Source organism: Chelonia mydas, chromosome 12 (assembly GCF_015237465.2).
Source record: "Chelonia mydas isolate rCheMyd1 chromosome 12, rCheMyd1.pri.v2, whole genome shotgun sequence".
NCBI classification, from domain to species: domain Eukaryota; kingdom Metazoa; phylum Chordata; order Testudines; family Cheloniidae; genus Chelonia; species Chelonia mydas.
The window spans coordinates 18,852,148-18,871,312 of record NC_051252.2 but is presented as its reverse complement, the minus strand read 5'-3'; the positions used below and the strand labels follow the sequence as shown (position 1 = coordinate 18,871,312).

At 40.1% G+C, this 19,165-nt stretch overlaps 1 protein-coding gene across 2 annotated transcripts in view; it reads right to left on the bottom strand.

Moving 5' to 3' along the window:
- The window catches only part of SHCBP1 (SHC binding and spindle associated 1), a 31,903-nt gene that overhangs the window by 2,422 nt on the left and 10,316 nt on the right, over positions 1–19,165 (bottom strand). For both annotated transcript variants that reach the window (XM_037878066.2, XM_043526394.1), the window contains exons 6-12: positions 16,538–16,771; positions 16,271–16,439; positions 14,258–14,378; positions 7,680–7,811; positions 2,168–2,286; positions 1,304–1,390; positions 790–931 (exon numbers count right to left, since the gene is read on the bottom strand). In XM_037878066.2, the coding sequence (XP_037733994.1) occupies positions 790–931; positions 1,304–1,390; positions 2,168–2,286; positions 7,680–7,811; positions 14,258–14,378; positions 16,271–16,439; positions 16,538–16,771 (1,004 nt within the window). The remainder of the gene's footprint in view (positions 1–789; positions 932–1,303; positions 1,391–2,167; positions 2,287–7,679; positions 7,812–14,257; positions 14,379–16,270; positions 16,440–16,537; positions 16,772–19,165) is intronic.

The window sequence follows — 19,165 nt, the reverse complement described above, 5'->3', positions numbered from 1 at the left end:
TTGTCAAGTGATATTTATGGTGGGGAACAACTACACTGGGAGGAATAAGCTAGATCCAACAAGTCTCATTTCTGCTGCATGGTGGAACAGGAGAGCAGAGAATTAATATGGGTAGGAAAGGGTCGTGGGAGGAATATGCCCACTTTCTCCCTGACAACATGCCATTTTGTGTGTGTGACCAAGTAATTAGTTCCAGTCCTGTAGGATCTGCATAGTGGAGCAGACAGGTCCAGTAGGCATCAATCAACTGGAAAGCTCCTTTTCCTCACTGAATAGCTACACTCCATTTAAGATGGACTCAGACACACTAAACGAGTGGCTGGGTCAGAGGGGAGACAAATGGAAAGCCTCAAGGACAACTAGCATGGAACAGAGATTAAAACTCCTTTTATTGCAGAAAGTGTCATATTTTAAATGGCTAAGTAGTCAGGATGTTCTGAAAGACCATCATGCCAGCTGCCCGATACGGGCTTCCAGTGCCCAGAATAAATTTTTACAAATGCTTTGATATCATTGGATAAAAAAGTGAAATTGAAGTACAAGTAATTACACACATGCACCTGCAGCTACTCCTAAACATTCCTTTGCAGTAGCTGTGATCTGGGAAATCTCAGTCCTCTGATAATTATAGGGAAGTCAGACCTAGACTTATATTTTTTTCTCCTTATTAGAAAGTTTAAGACTTTCTTTCTGCCAAGTTATGATGTGCATTTTCTAAATATTTTACAGAAACCATAGATTCACCACTACATTTAGACTCCTATTAAGTCACTAGAGTTAAAAAAATACCTTCTGAATTTTTGACAGCAATGTCTTTTACATCGGAGGAAACGGTAGATTTAACCAGGACGACTCCATACCCGTCATTATTATGGATCACATTGTTCACCATGGTGATCTTGGGAATGTCATAATGCTCATCTAAGAAATCCTATAGCAGAAGACAAATGAAAAAAAGATTTACGTAACCAATTCTCAGAAAGGGAATTTCAACCCAGCTAGAATGTCTTCTCTAAAAATGAAGATAATACAAAATAACTTCATCTATTTGTATATTTAAGGGACATAATTAAATATAGTCACCATTTTCCTTGTTGCAGCCATGAAGTAGGACTATTTTGCTATAATAGACAAAAATTTAAATCCACTGCTTTCAGTGTTATCATACCTTGTCTTTCAAATAAGTTAAAATAAAAAAGTAGTGACATCATGAGATAACTAACTAGAATAGTTACTGGTAGGTACCAATCTGAATAGGTATGATCTTGATAACTGATCAGAGCACGTTCCATCTGGAACTCACTTTTATGAGGATTCCCTCCTTGCAGTGGTGTATGCCATTGCCCAGCAGGGTACATGTGCTACCTGGGTATATTTCCACACCAGCACCCTGTAAATTAAAGAGACATATCACAAATGAGTCAGCAAGTTCCCAGTGTAACCCATTACCCCAAAGTGGATCTTTGTCTCTACCTAGTGGCTACATGGTAAGAGTCTTCTATTTCTTCCTGTTCTTGGGCTTAGTAAACTAAGTCAGGTAGGAGATGCTCATGGTTCAATCCCCACTGGCAATGCTGCTACCACACCACAAAAGGTCTGTTGGGATGAGATTGCACGACACATGCACAGAGATGTATTTTCTCTTTAATACACCACACCCAGTCCTAGGAAATCCAGTGATTTTTTTGCGATGTAATGAAGTGTTAGATTTTGATCATCTCCTTGTAAGAATCAATAGGTAACATGTTCAAAAACAGGCAGTTCAGCTGGAGAAAGAATATCAGTTTAATGAGAGACAAGACCATTTAAGGGGCACAAAACAGGCTCATTTTAAGAACAGCCTTGTCCCATGAATCAGCTCCAAGAATGCACCTGAGGTTATTTCATAACTGACTCTTGGTTATGGTTTGATTTTCAGTTTCACATGCAAGTCAATATGAGTCTCCCCTCGTAGAAACATACTACATAAGAGGTTAAGAGAATTTTCTGACTGATTTCTTAAACACCAATTATATTTAGCCATCTAATGGAAAATACCGGTAGTTTTCTAAAGGATCAAGGAACTCATCCACTTTCCTGATTATGATTCCCTATTTGCCCACAGGGAGCTTCATTTTATTCAAGATGGAGTTTTGTTTCAAAAAAATATTTAAAAGTTAGTTCACACCTTGGCACCATACAGATCAGAGTTCTTCATTAATAGCTCTGCTGATGTCCGCACAGTAACACCTGTAGTTTCACACTGTAGCACACAGTTCTCCAGTGTGGTTTTCCCATGGTGAACACCTGCAATCAAAGACATCCAGTGTCGACATTAGAGATCATTCTAAAAGAGACAGTATAATGGATGATCTATAACAAGAGGAATTTTCTGTTCATCAGGCCAGACAGATACTGTAATGAGAACATATTAGAATAATATCTGTTAAGGAAACATTTTTTCAGTCTGATTTCAGTGGAGCCTAAGCTGGACACTACCATTCAGGCTTTTTAACGAGTATGCTCTCAAAAGTATTTATTTTCTGGGTAACAAACCAATGAAAGTTAAGTGGAAACAATTTCCATACACGTTCAAAGACACACTGTTGCGGTGCAGCTACTTTCCAGCACATCAGCAGCATAATCTGAGTCCAAAACCAGGGAGGATGAAGGCAATGTATGAATGATCCTCCAGTGGCAGATACTGTATTCAATGAAAAGGCTCTTTTGATATATATACACATATATATACACCCACACACACACATATATACACCCACACACACACACCCTGCTGCTTGTTTCCACTGTGGAAAGGTGTACAGCCAAAGCAAATGGGGCACAGGTAGGACAATGCAGATTCTCCGTTGTGTTTTCAGCCCTTGCCCCACGGCCAATGCAGCCCAGCTAAAAGTCTGAGTAGTCATCAGGCTGCTCAGTCAGGGGACATGGGGACCAGGACCAACCCCACACAGAGCTGCAGCAGGATCAGAAATGTGCAAATCACCTTTAAAGTTAACACTCTTGAGTCTGACACTGGATAGTAACAGTCTGTCCGGCGCACATATTACTGTGATTGGGACCACAAGCGTGTTTGATATATACCTAGCCTGCAAGATCAACTGTCCTCCTGACATACTTCAGAAAGCCTGAAATAAGAAAGTGGCCAAGTATATGCTGGCGATGGCCAAACCGTGGCTCGTGAGCCACATGTGACTCTCTTATTGTTAAAGTGTGGCTCGCGGAGCCCCCCTCCCCCCATTCTCCATCTACCAGACTGCGGGGTGGGGGGCTCGCAGAGCCCCCATTTTCCACCTACCAGACTGGGGGGTGGGGGAGAGAGCTCAGGACTTCTGCCTTGCAGCTGAGTGATGGGGTAGGGAGTTCTGCTCAGTGGGGGCGGGGGAGAGGGGTCTCGGGGCTTCAACAGGAGCGGAGCTGAAGCCGCAAGCCCTGGCAGGTGCGCCCTGGCTCTTGAACTTCTGAAGATTGTCGTATGTGGCTCCGAGGGTCAGTAAGTTTGGCCACCCCGGTACATGTGCACACACAGCCCTAGACCTGCTACGTGACCCAAATGATCAAACAAGCAAAACTATGGTAAAGTTTTGCCTTTACACCTTAGTGGATAATTTTCAGGTTTCGACTTTCAGAAGATTAAAGCAAATTTAAATAGAATTAGAACTAACCAATCTAAATTTAAAGGTAACAATGCAATAAAGTCATAAGTGTTTTGGTCTACAGGGAGCTTAGAGCCAAAGAGTTCACTGTCTGCATAACTGTTGCCAAATAACTCCAAGTATGTGTGATAATGATAATGGGATGGTCACTGTGAATATTTACAAATGGGCCAATACTTGGCAACAACAGGTATCTGATAGTGATTTATAAATTTGGCTTGGGCACATTCTCAGTCCAAAGGAGGAGCTCCCAATATTACTGCCCACAGCTGACGGAACTAGACACCTGTTGGAAAAATTGTGGTGAAAATACAGAAAGTTATTTCTTTCCATCCTGTGGCAGCTTTAATATCCAGCTCTGCAACAAAGGAGGACTGGCCCCTCTCTTATTTCTTCATGTGTTACCACCTCTTAAAATCAGGTTTCAGAGTAACAGCCGTGTTAGTCTGTATTCGCAAAAAGAAAAGAAGTACTTGTGGCACCTTAGAGACTAACTAATTTATTTGAGCATGAGCTTTCGTGAGCTACAGCTCACTTCATCGGATGCATACTGTGGAAACTGCAGAAGACATTATATACACAGAGACCATGAAACAATACCTCCTCCCACCCCACTCTCCTGCTGGTAATAGCTTATCTAAAGTGATCACTCTCCTTACAATATGTATGATAATCAAGTTGGGCCATTTCCAGCACAAATCTGGGTTTTCTCACCCTCCGCCCCCCCCCCATACAAACTCACTCTCCTGCTGGTAATAGCCCATCCAAAGTGACCACTCTCTTTACAATGTGTATGATAATCAAGGTGGGCCATTTCCAGCACAAATCCAGGTTCTCACCCCCTACCCCCCCACCCTTTTTTTTTCCCCCCCCCCAAAAACCACACACAAACTCTCTCCTGCTGGTAATAGCTTATCCAAAGTGACCACTCTCCCTACAATGTGCATGATAATCAAGGTGGGCCATTTCCAGCACAAATCCAGGTTCCCCCCCCCCAGAAAAACACACACACACAAACTCACTCTCCTGCTGGTAAAAGCTTATCCAAGGTGACCACTCTCCCTACAATGTGCATGATAATCAAGGTGGGCCATTTCCAGCACAAATCCAGGTTTTCTCACCCCCCCACCCCCATACACACACACACAAACTCACTCTCCTGCTGGTAATAGCTCATCCAAACTGACCACTCTCCTTACAATGTGTATGATAATCAAGGTGGGCCATTTCCAGCACAAATCCAGGTTCTCACCTCCCCCCCCCACCCCCCACACACACACACAAACTCACTCTCCTGCTGGTAATAGCTCATCCAAACTGACCACTCTCCTTACAATGTGTATGATAATCAAGGTGGGCCATTTCCAGCATAAATCCAAGTTTAACCAGAACGTCGGGGGGGGGGGGTGTAGGAAAAAACAAGGGGAAATAGGCTACCTTGCATAATGACTTAGCCACTCCCAGTCTCTATTTAAGCCTAAATTAATAGTATCCAATTTGCAAATGAATTCCAATTCAGCAGTTTCTCACTGGAGTCTGGATTTGAAGTTTTTTTGTTGTAAGATAGTGACCTTCATGTCTGTAATCGCGTGACCAGAGAGATTGAAGTGTTCTCCGACTGGTTTATGAATGTTATAATTCTTGACATCTGATTTGTGTCCATTTATTCTTTTACGTAGAGACTGTCCAGTTTGACCAATGTACATGGCAGAGGGGCATTGCTGGCACATGATGGCATATATCACATTGGTGGATGTGCAGGTGAACGAGCCTCTGATAGTGTGGCTGATGTGATTAGGCCCTGTGATGGTGTCTCCTGAATAGATATGTGGGCACAGTTGGCAACGGGCTTTGTTGCAAGGATAGGTTCCTGGGTTAGTGGTTCTGTTGTGTGTTCACCTGCTGCCACCCAAGCAGAGTTTAGTCAACAAACGTTTTCATACATTTGCAGCATGGGCCCGCGGAGAACTGTGCCATACCCTAAACTGATTTTGTTCAATGCTAACTTAGAAAAGAGGACAACTGTCTAGCTTTGCTGACTCTCTCTCATTAAATTGCATGTTTTTTACAAGAGAAAATAATTCAGAGTAATGCATTGACTTGGCTTAATCCCACAAAGAAAATCAGGGATGCGTGTAACACAACTAAACAGGATAACTAGAAGATCTTTTGCAATACAAATAAATATCATATATCTGAGACCAAAGCAATTACACACACGGATGTTCTCACATGCCAGTGTACATGTTGTAACCCGGTGGATGTGATCTGGATTACACTTATTTTTGTAACTAAATCAGTTCAGTAACACTGATGCAAAAACCTAATGTAGATTCACTTGAACTAATCCAAATTGTGCTTATACCAGTTTCTTAATTTCATAAATTTCTGAATTAAGCTAAAATCAATTTAAATTTGCCTACAATAGTGGTTTGCACAGGTATAACTAAAAACATATAGTTACACCAGTGCAAGTTTTCTAATATAATCCAGGCCCTTTGTTGCAAAGGAACATTAGAGTTTTGGGTTTTTTTGTGTTTGGTTGTTTTTTTTTTAAATGACAGCAGTAACCTCTCCATATTAACCTTGATTCCCTTTCTTTGTGAAGATGTTTTTCCTAAGTTGATAAAATATGAAATACCTACATGAAGGTGCTAAGCACTTTAAAGTGATATTTATTTCAATCCACGTCTATTTAGTGAAGTGTTAATTAGCATCTTCCCCAAAGGCAGATGGGCAGGACCCAATAAGTTTATCTTCAGATGGAACTAATTTTTCCTTAGATGATCAAAAGAATAGTCTGAGTGATACTCTATTCCAAGAACCGATGAAAACAACAGCCTGTAAAGTAGCATGGTTTTGCTTACAAAATGCAGATTCTCAACTGAAGGGTTTACAGCATGAGAAAAATCTTATTAACCTGAGACCAGGGCAGGCAGCAGTGCTTTCTGGGGAAGCAACGGGATCGGGTTCTCGATTGCTGGACAAGGACAACAGGAGAGGTCAAGTGACATGAGGCACAATAGCACAAAGCTGCCAGTCAGAGGGTAGGGAACAAAAGGGAAAGAGATTGCTTAGAGCTACAGAACTGAGCTGCCAGCACGAAGAGTGGGGAATGGGCTTACTGGATAGCTACATAAATATTGTTTGAGGAAAGGGACAAAAGAAGTATCCTGCTGAGCAGGCTTATGGCTGAGCTTCAGTTCGAATGTGCTGTCAGCAAGCAGAGGGGTTGGTGGTGACTAAGGAGAGGAAAGGTTGGTTCAGCAATAGTCAGGTATTTCCAAGGCAGTTCTCTCTGCCAGTAAGGTGAGCAGGTTTCATTCACCAGCCAAACTGGAGTAGGCTATGTAGCAATTTTTAGAGGCAGGTAGACTTCGCAGATAAATTTCCTCTAAACTGCTCGGCCGCACCCCTGCCCGCCAGCCCCAGCATGGACCTGCCCTGGACTTGCAGCACACAGCCAGGGGAGAGGAGCCCCGCCCCACTGGTGATGCTGGGCAGAGGAGCCCCTCCCTTGGCCCAGCCCAGGCCCACCGGAGCGTCCATGGAGAAGCGCTTCTCCTCTGGCCCCGAGCTCCTGAGGCGAGAGAGGGCTGAGGGGGGTCCTCTCTCCCCACCACAGCCCCAGGGCAGCCTGCACCCTAAACCTATCATCCCCACCCCCACCCCAGAGCCCACACCTTCTGCACTGCAACCTTCTTCCCCAGCCCTGAGCAAACACTGCCGAGCAGAAAGGACAGTTTGATTAGATTACTGTTTTTTAAGAATGAGAATAAAGCTTGACAATTTAAGATGGCAGTCAGATAGTTCAAAGGCTGGGAGTTATTAAATTTCAAGTTCTTAATAATCTAGGTAAAGAAATCTTGAAGCTCTGATGTTTATACCAATAGGATCCCTTTTCTGCGTACTTTTGCAGGTTGGTAAGAGTGTAATATTGAATGCAAATTTACAGATTAGCAAAGCTTTAATTCCACCAGTAATTACGAAAGCATAAAAATGGACAAACGCTTTCTTACTTACTTAAGATCCCCTCTACTGCATCATGCTGAACCAGCTTCAAACTGGAGATTCTTATATTCGCCCCTGTACAGTCAAAAAAGTGGTCTCCTTTGCCCCTCTTTTCTATCACAACATCATCTGGCAGGCCATACCCTGAAAGGAAGGGAAAAAAAATCTTAGTGTTACTGTGATTCACTGGTGGACACAGATGCCCAGTGCACGTCACAAGATATCAAAATTAGAGTTAAAGGACTGTAACTTGCGTTCTGTCATGCTAGCAGGTTTACGTTTTCCACACATCACTCAGACCACCCGCAATGCTCCCTGCTACATCGGAAGGTTAGTCTCCCAAATGGCTGCTTCACTCAAACCACTACTGCCTCACTGCAAAGGTTTTGAGGCGGAGGGCTACACAAAAACAACGAATTTTATCCATTGCACTACTGACTTCGGAATTTAAATGAGATGGGTCAAAACCCTTGACTGCTGCAGTTTCCAGGAGAATTCAACTAAAACCACAAACTTTAAAGCAGATGACAATACTGATTCACTAAACCATCCACTGATGTATCAGCATGTAAAGCCTTTGTTACTTGTATAGTAAAAATATAAAGCATAGTGAAAGAGTTTGCACTAAATTTTAAAGTCAGATATAAACTAATTAGGTCTCAGCACCTCAGAGGGTAGATGAGAAATATAGAATCACTTTCCCCACCACTGATGTACAGACCCTTCTGAGATGCCAGCTGATTCACAGTGCATGGCAAGAATACACAATTTGGGACAGGAAATGAATACTGTATCCAGCTGAAACATACAACACTAGAGAAACTGAAAGGAGAATTATTACCCAAATGCAAGGATATCATGGTTAACATGCCTAGAAGTGGTCTAGAGATCTCTAATGACCAGTCAGGGCCTGCCCCCAAAACGGCATGTCTAACAGCAAGAAAAGGCTTGGGTAGAAGGTGGGCAACTCCTACTGCTAAACTTTCCCCCAACACAAGCCCATATACAGAGATTAGTCATCCTGACACTTGCTCATTCAAGGAGTAGTCCCTATTAAAATAAACTTACTTATATGCTTTGTTCCGTAAAGCAGAATGGCTATTTCTAGTCTATGACTCTAATAGGCCGGCTGCTTCACCCCTTGTATGACCATTTTCTCAAAGACAGGACAACATCTGTCATAAATACCACCCACCAGAATTTCAGAATACTATCCTCACTGATAAATCAAGCAATTTATGGAGGCCCTTAATCCTGCAGATGTATTGCATATGGGCACGTATATCGATATAAATCAAACATATACAAGAGAGAAAGAAAATTATAGTCATAAAACAAAAAGGCAAGAAAATATAGTAGGGAACAGCAGGAAATTAAACTCCCAGACTTTTTTCCATTAACAAGGTTTGACAAGATAAAGATAAACAATGCAGCTTAAGCAGGTTCTGAGCAGCCCACAATGATGCATAGGTTATTCTATAAAACTGTATTCCTAAAGTTGTTTGGTAAAGTGTTAACAGTGTGCATACCTGTAGCTCAGGCATTACTAGGAGAGATACAAGGATGCAATGTATCCTAGACAAGGCAGAAGCATTTAATTTTAAAGCCATTCTCAAAAGCACAGAAAGATTTCTTGATAAGATACCATAAACGTGTATACATTGCCTATTTGGTTCTGCAAAATAAACACAGATCTGAACCCATAGCCAGTGACTTCCTTCTCTATATGGTATAGCATCACCATTCACACTGCTAATTTGTGCACTACACTTCCCAACAAATATTTGAATGCAACAAGCTATTAGGCCTTGACTTGTCCCTTACTTCAGTAAGGTTACACACAACCTGTGCTGTACAAACAATCTTCAGAATACTCTTCTCAAGTAGACTAATAACCCCTATTTTATAGACAGGGGAAATGAAGCACAGAAGTGAAGTGGTTTGCCAAAGGGCACACAACTGGCAGAGACAAGAATAGAATTCAGGTCTTCGTAGCCACCAGCCTAGTCCACTAGACCGAATTTCCACTTATTGACAAAAGCTATAAATATAAAATGCAGAATATTTATAGCATATGATCAAGGATCATACTATGTTAAATCACATGAACCAGGTACATTTTGCAGTGCTTTCTCCTGGCAATGAAGAAGGAAAACTAGCTTCCTTGATGATTCACAAAATTCAACTAATGCTCAGTGAGTCTTCCTGGTCAGTGTAATTAAGTGAGGTTCTACTGTACAGAAAACAAAGAACCAAAGGCATATGTCTACTGTATACTCTTTATATTTGAGAGCCAATGCTCTGCAGCTTAAATACAGACGTTACCTCAAGTGACCTTTGTGCTCATTAAATTAAGTCAATCCTTCCTTATATACTCCTGCCAGAGTCTGTCCGCTAGCTAAATATTCGGTCAGTGACTGAATGATTTCATCCAAATAAATAGCATGAGAACACACTAAATTGGGGATAAATGTATTCTTCCAAAGTCCTGTCGTGGCCCATTTGCTGCTGTAGCACACACATCCTCCATGGGCAGAGACAGCACACATACCACTCAGTATGTTTGAAGCCGACTCCTGGCTCTAGCAGCAGGGCCTCTGAAGGAATGTCAAGGCACTTAAGGAAAAAGAAAAGTTAAACTCCCAGGCAACAGATCCCTCCTGAAGTTAAATCCCTTTGCACACTTCAGTTTACTTTAAGAAAACGGACCAGTTAACATTAGTTTCAGGCTCTTCCACGCTTACAAGAACCTTTTACCTTATCTTAAATCTTAACTGAATCAAATTGTACCAGAGAATCTCTATGGATAGAAATTCCATGCTTGCACAATAGCAGCACAGAAGTGGAAATATATTATCAACCCCCTGACAAGGATGATTACTGTGATTGTGAAATACTCAGCGAGATTAGAGAGGCTACAAAGGCAGAAAACGCAATAATAGGGACTTCAGCTATCCTCATATTGACTGGATACATATCACCTCAGGAAGGGATGCAAAGATAGACACCATAAATGATTGCTTCTTGGAGCAGCTTGTACTGATACCCACAAGGGAAGGACAATTCTTGATCTAGTCCTAAGTGGAGCACAGGATCTGATCCAAGAGGTGAATATAGCTGAACCACTTGGCAACAGCAACTAAAATAGAGTTTAATTTAACACCTTGGGCTGCGGTGGGGGAGGGTGGAATACCGAAGAAACCTACCGCCTTAGCATTTAACTCTGAAAAGGAGAACTGCACAAAAAAGATGCTAGTTAAACAGAAATTAAAAGGAAAAATCACAAAGGTGAAATGCCTGCAAAATGCATGGAGTCTATTTTAAATAGTCTAGTTTAGAGAGGCCCAAACTAAATGTATACCTCAAATTTAAAGGGGAAAAAAAAAGTAAGAGAATGCAATAAATGCCATAATGGCTAAACAGCAGAGTAAAAGAGGTAGTTAGAAGCAAAAAGGCATTCTTGAAAAATTGGAAGTCAAATCCTAGCAAGAAAAATAGAAAGGAGCATAAACTCTGGCAACTGTAAACGTTTATGGTAGGCCAATAAAGAATTTGAAGAGCAACTAACTAAAGATAAAAACAACAGCAAAAAAAATTAAGTACATCTGAAGCAATAAGTCTACCAAACAGTGGAGCCACTGAACAATCAAGGTACTAAAAAAGCATTCATGGAAGACAAGGCCGTTGCAGAGAAACTAAATGAATTATTTGCATCAGTCTTCACTGCACAACAGATGTGGGGGAGATCCCCACACCCAAGCTATTCTTTTTACGTGACAAATCTGAGGAACCATCCCAGACTAAGGTGTAGAGGAGGGTTTGAAACAAATTGATGGATTCAACAGCACGAAGTCACCAGGACCAGACGGTGCTCACCCAAGAATTCTGAAGGAACTCAAATATGAAACTGCAGAACAACTAACTGTGGCATGTAACCCATCGCTTAAATCAGCCTCTGTACAAGAAGGGTAGCTAATGTAATTCCAATTTTTAAAAAAGGCTGCAGAAGCCATCCTGGCGATTACAGGACAGCGAGCCTAACTTCAGTACCAGGCAAATTGTCTGAAACTATAGTTAACAGAACAGACAAAAACACGATATGTTGGGGAAGAGTCAACATGGAAAATCATGCCTTGCCAATCTACTAGAATTTTTTGAAGGTGTCAAGAAGCATGTGAACAAGGGTGATCAAGTGTACTTGGACTTTCAGAAAGCCTTTGACAAGGTCCCTCACCAAAGGCTCCTGAGCAAAGTAAGGAGTCATGGGATAAGAGGGAAGGTCTTCTCATGGATCAGTAACTGGTTACAAGGTAGGGAACAAAGGATAGGAATAAATTATCAGTTTTCACAATGGAGAGAGAGGTAAATAGCAGGGTCCCTCAAGGTGACAAAAATAGTAAGGTAACAAAATTTGCAGAGGATACCAAGTTACTCAGGACAGTTAAGTCCCAAGCAGACAGCAAAGAGTTACAAAGGGATCTCACTAAACTGGGTGACAGGGCAGCAAAATGGCAGTTGAAATTCAATTTTGATAAGTGCAAATTAATGCACATTGGAAAAAATAATCACAGCTCTACATACAAAATGATAGTGTCTGAATTAGCTGTTACCATTCAAGAAAAGATCTTAGAGACACTGCAGAAAGTTCTTTGAAAACATTTGCTCAATATGTGGCAGCAGTCAAAGCTAACAGAACATTAAGAACTATTAGGAAAGGAAGAGATAAAACAGAATATCAAACATCTGTGATATGCCCACACCTTGAATACTGTGTGCAATTCTGGTCACCCCAATCTCAAAAATATATATATATTAGAATTGGAAAAGATGCAGAGAAGAGCAACAAAAATGATTAAGGGTATGGAACAGCTTTCATATGAGAAGAGATTAAAAAAATAAGGATTCTTCAGCTCAGATGAGAGACAACAAAGGGGGGGAGGGAGGGGACTTAGAAGTCTATAAAATCACGAATGATATAGAGAAAGCGAATAAGGAATTGTTATTTACCCCTTCACATAACACAAGAACTAGTGGTCACCCTATGAAGTTAACAGGCAGCAGGTTTAAAACAAACGAAAGCAGGTGGATATAAATCAATACTTTCTTTTTAAATCTAAAATATCAGATTTTTTTTATTTAAATTTGATTTTATTTTATTTAAATAAGTTTTTCTTTAAAAAAACCGTTTAAAAGAAAATTTGAATTTACTACACAATACATTAATCAAAATTATAATTTCTTGAAACATTTAAATAAAAAATAAATGAGATGAATATATGAGCCTCTAATAAAAAAACTGAGTTAAAGGCTGCTTTTATAAATACAGAAAGAATAGAGGGCAAACATCTAACTTTTGAGGTCAAGCTTTATAAATATGACAATACATCATGTACCACATTAAGGGCTTGTTTTGCTTAATAAAAAATAAATGTTATATGCTATTTTGTGTGTTTAATTTAATTCCAGTTACCATCCTATTGCAGTTGACGCAAATCATGAACAAAAAGTTAATTATCTAATAAATAAGCAATATCATTCACCATTCAACCTAGTAAAAATGTACAATTACTAAGAATCTGAAAATATTAAGCTATACAATTATTTAAATAAATGTAAATAGTTATAGTATACCACCCTAGGTAGCAAAGATGTACCAAATCTAGTGTAAAGGCTCTAATTAGCTGTAAATCAGTGTTTATATTAACCAATAAGAATACACCTGTCTTTAGAAAGTAACTGAAGTACAAATGGAAAAGTTGATTAAAATCAATTATTTAAATCGAGGCTTTCCACTTTGATTTAAATCGCTGATTTAAATCAATCCACCCTGAAAGAAAATACTACTTCGCACAATGCGTGATCAACATGTGGAACTCGTTGCTATGGGTTGTTGAGAAGGCCAAAAGTGTTACTGAATTAGATATGTTTATGGAGGACGTCCACCAATTGCTATTAGCCAAGATGTTCAGGGATGCATTGCCATGATCCAGGTGTCCCTAAACTAGAGCCCTGCAGCGGGACTGGGGTCCTGCAGGACCCACTGCCATAATAGCGGGACCAGGTAAAATGCACTATGTTGCGGGTGGAATTGGATGGGCAAAAAAAACAGACTGCTGTAATTTGTAGGAAAAAACACTTTTTTAAATAAAAGTTTAAATACTTCAATTTAAGTGAGGGATAGCAAGATTTAATATCTATTATAACAGGAGTTAAAGTATTTTTTTATGTGGTTTAAGGTATGCTTTATTAACCAGCTTTTTTTTTTTTTTTTTTTTTAAATAGTCTGGGGGGAATCTGTCTCCCTTGCAGGACCTAAGTCTTTGTGGGTGGGAGGTGGTATTGTGCAAGAAACAATGTGGGAATGGGTGGGAGTGGGTATTGTGGTGCGGAACAGGAGTGGGATTAAAGAACTAGTTCTGCACAGGGTTCTACCCTAAACCTCCAACTGCCAGAAGCTAGGACTGGACTCACTCAAAGTTGTCCTACTCTGTTCATTCCCTTTGAAGCACCAGGCACGGGCCATTGTCAGAAGATTGGGTATTGGGCTAGATGGACCACTGGTCTGACCCCATCTAACTGTTCTTATGTACCTTCTAGTTCAATTGAGTCAGCAATGCAGAACATGCCATCTACAACGTAACGCCCAGGACAGATGATGACAGTGTCTCCTTCATAGCAGGCACTGACAGCTGTCAGTGGATCACTGTGGAACTGTAAAGGAGAGATAAACACTTAATCAGCTTCAGAAAATGTAAGAGAATGGCTTGCGTTTATGCCAACAGAATTCCCTTTTAATTTGAATGTTGCTACTTAGTCAAAATGCTACCGGTTCTGCTTAAAGGAAACCCATTTTAGTGGCATCTATAGAATACAATTAATACTTTGTGTTCATATCGTGCTTTGCATGCAAGGATCTCCATGTACTTTTAAGAACAGCGAATCAGCCTTAAGACATGCCTGAAAGAAGCATAATTCCATGTACAAATGGGAAACTGAGGCAGGTAAAAATTAGTGCCATGTTTTAAAGAGCCTAAATGCAAACCCCAATTTGCCTGTAAATGCAGTGTTGGAAGTTCTGCCCTAAGTGATTTACCCTAGGTCAGTGGTTTCTCAAGCAGAGGTATGTGTACGCCTGGGGATACTCAGAGGTCTTCCAGGAGGTACATCAATTCATCTAGATATTTGCCTACTTTTACAACAGGCTACATAAAAAGCCCTAGCAAAGTCAGTACAAACTAAAATTTCATACAATGACTTGTTGATACTGCTATATATACACACATATACGTACATACATACATACACACACAATATTTATATTTCAATTCATTTATTTTAGAATTATATGGTAAAAATGAGGAAGTAAGCAATTTTTCAGTGATAGTGTGCTGCTATGCTTACAAAATCAGATAAAATTACAAAAGTAAGCAGTTTTTAAGTGAGGTGAAACTTGGGGGTACACAAGACAAATCAGACTCTTGAAAGGGGTAGTGTTGTCTGGAAAGGCTGAGAGCCACTGCCCTAGGTCACAAAGGAAATATGAGGCAGAGGCAGTAACAGCCAAGGGGACTAGGTGGGAGCTAGTCTAGACACTGAACGATCTTCTCACTCTTGGAGCTGATCTCTCCAAAAAAAGAATTAATGGACACTGCTGTTGCAGTGTGGGATCTGCCTGGCAGACATTTTGGGTTAGTCAATCTCCTAAGTGGGCAGGCTGGCACCTATCACAAGCATGACAACAGGATTCTACTCTGAACTGTGACTGAAAATGGCATAATGGAGTTCCACATTTATTGCCTCAGTGACTTCCAGATTAAGCATGCTCAATTTAAAAGTATTAAGATCCTCTTCCAACTGCTCACCCTGCACACTCAACCCAGGATCTGCGAGTTAAGCCTGGTTCTTTCCTTTTTGCACAACACCAGTAATAGCTGTTCTGAAGGCCAAATTAAGCTTTCGGGTATCTGGGCAATTAAATAACATACAGGTAACTCTATAGATAGATAAAACTATCTATTTTTACACAGCTGTAACTGGAATTGAGTAAATAATTCAGTTTATTCACAAGGAACAGAATGCAGATGACAACTAACTGGCTTTAAAAGGCGTGGAGAGCCAAAGCAGAAAAATCATATATCTATCACTGAATTAAGGCAAGACTGAAACACAAAAGGAACAGATGTGTTGAGAAAGGTTCCTTCCTCCTGCCCTCTCACTGACTATTTATCAGTAGAATCAGACCTGCTCAAAATTTAAAAGAAATACCTTTAAAAAGTGTGCACTCAGGTACGTTAAAACTCCAAGTAAATATCATGCCTTACTCAGAATACTTCATTATGAAATTGTTACAGGAATGCAGGGTAGTTTCCCCTATTTCTCACACAGAGGAAAGTGCTTGTAAGGGAGTATTTACAAGATACAAGTTAGATAAATTCACTGTTTCTTCCATTCTTATTACTTGCTATTTATATTACAATTGTGGGATTAAGGTTCCCTCATGGTAGGCTCTGTACGTACAGAAGTGAATATTGTGAAAGAAGAAATTAATCTATTGGGGAAGATAGAAAATGGAGGACAGAGAATGAAAACAATTACTATTTTACCTGTATTTCTAGTTCTTCATCACAGGTCTCAGAACAAAGCTTCTCCCTGAGCAGAGACTGCAACAGACTTGCCATCATAGTAGAAGATACAACATGAGTGATCTTCGTACCCGTTGGACGGGAGCCTTTGGCTTGGAGACCAGCGTGCTTCTGGTAACCAAATACATACCTGAAACATGAGCAATAAACCATCAGCTCTGTCCTAATGGAGAGTATTTCCTAGCTGGTTTCTTCTTTCTCACACACACACAAACACACACACAGTACCTCAAGAGAGGATTCTCAATGAGCTTTAGCTTTTGCTTCAGATGCTCTATCTCATCATACAGCTTTAAGCCTTCCACCATGGAGACATTTTCTGCCTCGGAGTCAGAGTCACTGCTTGATATGCCACTCCTCAGGTTTAAGAACTTCCTGTAGAGCACCTCACATTGAGACAGCAGATTGCGATAATCAGCAATGAGTCCAGAAGGGACACGATCCTCAAGTATGTCATAATGCCTACAATTCAAAGTGTAGAAGAGTTAGTGTTCCTCACTTTCCCGAAGCAGAGAGAACCTGATCCAAAGCCCATTTTAATCCATGGGAATCTTTCCACTGACTTAAGTGGGCTTTGAGTCAGAAGTGCTGAGCTCCCTGCATCTATGACACCCCAATTCAAAGGGACATGGCTGACAAAAAAACACATTTGTCTAAATATGCCAACCCCCATTGTTACAATGCACACCCACGATTATTAGAGTTGAAAGAGTACACACAGAAAAAGTGAGAGAAATATTTTTTTAAAAATACAAAAAGATATACTTTTTAAAACCACAAGAATTACCAGAAGGCCTCAGAGGCACGTACATTACCAAGAACTATTTTTAAGTCACTACTTAAACACTGACTAGATGGTGCCCTTTTAAGGCACCATGAAAATGTGGGCTTTGAAATAGCAAAAGCAGAAGTTTGTCGAGCAAGAGAAAAAAACATAACTCAGAGAAAGTGAGAGACAACAATTAGAACTGGATGATAGAAGTGAAAGAGCAGATGTACTATAAGATAAAATGTACCATCAAGGAGTCTCTCACACAAGAGACGGAAACACTCCTACGAAGTGGCTCTGCCTAAGTCAGACAGAGTCACATATCTTCCAGATAGAATATGGCTTGCTGAAAATTCCAAAGTGGTGGTACTACAGTGATCACTCCAGAAAAAGATCAAACAATGAAAAGATACTGAAAGCAAAAAGAAGAATCCTTCTTTGTATTCAGTACAATTGAAGGGGAAGCAAGTCAACTCCGTGTAAATAACTCCATGCGCAGTCACTGAGGGGTCTTACTGGGAAGAAGAAAACATCCAAGGAAACTAAGGGCCAAGACAATTGCCAAGTTTTCAATCACTCAGATGTTCACTAGAGGGCACTCAAAAACGTGCCATAAAGAACAAAAAGCTGGAGGCAGAACAACAAATATCTACTTGACTGTAACAGACAGACAGTAAAGTGGTACAAAAACCTCATAGCGAAAACAACTGTGTGGTGATAGTGTTATAAGATGCAGCATGCCTGGCGACAACGCATGAATATACTTCAGAGTAGGTGAGGAACTAAAGGTAGCTGATTTTTTAATGTAATATAGAAAGGTACAATACTTGAAGAAAACAATGGAAACTGTACATAAGTTAACCCTAAAATGTGCACGCTCAATTTTAAAACTGAGCACTCTGGAGAACCTACAGTAGAACCTACAAACACCAAATTTACGAACTGACCAATCAACCACACACCTCATTGGGACCCGGAAGTATGCAATCAGGCAGCAGAGACCAAAAAAAGGAAAATATAGTACAATACTGTGTTAAACGTAAACTACTAAAAAAATAAAGGGAAAGTTAAAAAAGATTTGACGAGGTAAGGAAACTATTTCTGTGCTTGTTTCATTTAAATTAAGATGGTTAAAAGCAGCATTTTTCTTCTGCATAGTAAAGTTTCAAAGCTGTATTAAGTCAATGTTCAGCTGTAAACTTTTGAAAGAACTTAACACTTATGAACATTTCAGAGTTACGAACAACCTCAAATCCTGAGGTGTTTGTAACTGAGGTTTTGCTGTAAAACTAAATGTTTACCAACCTTCAATAAAATACTTTACATAGAATTATTTAGCTGTTTCACAAGACCAGAACTTATATTTATAAAGTAAATAAAATCATTGATAAAGTTTGCAGTGCGAGGACTGTCTGCTTTAATTTAAACTCACAGGAGACCTTCTGAATAAGAATGTAAAGCATTGCTTTCTGCATGGATAGAAGGCTATGTTACCGCTATTTATCAGTTGACACACCAGTGCTTATATCAGAGCAGAAGAGCATATTAACTTCAATGTGGCTTAGCGTACAGGCTTGCTTCAAGCATAGTGTTGGGAATGAGAAAGGAAAATATTTACTCTTCATTGCAATACAAAGCTGAAGCATTACGATTCCCTTTTGGTTCCTCTCTAAAAATGCTTCTACTCCCATTTCAGCCCATTAGCTACCTTTAAAAAAAGTCTGATTGAATGGGATTAGATTCCTGTTTCATTAGATGCAAAGTATTTTTCCTCCAAGGAAAAAAAGCAACTCCTTCCTTCTGCCTCCCCATCTGCTCGCAATGTAGAAGCAGAAACACATAAGAAGTATTTCCATGTAACATTTCCAGACCTCAAAACATTTCCTCCCAGTTTTGTATGAGCTCAACATGGCCCAGGTATAACATGAAACTGAACTGTCATAATGAACTCCATTTCAAAGACTCAACACTTCAGAGTCATCTTCATATCAAAACCAGATTGGCATGCAATATGCATTCCTGAATTCCTATTCTAAATAATTATATGCAGAAAAAAATGGATTGAGGAAAACAGGCATGAAAATAAT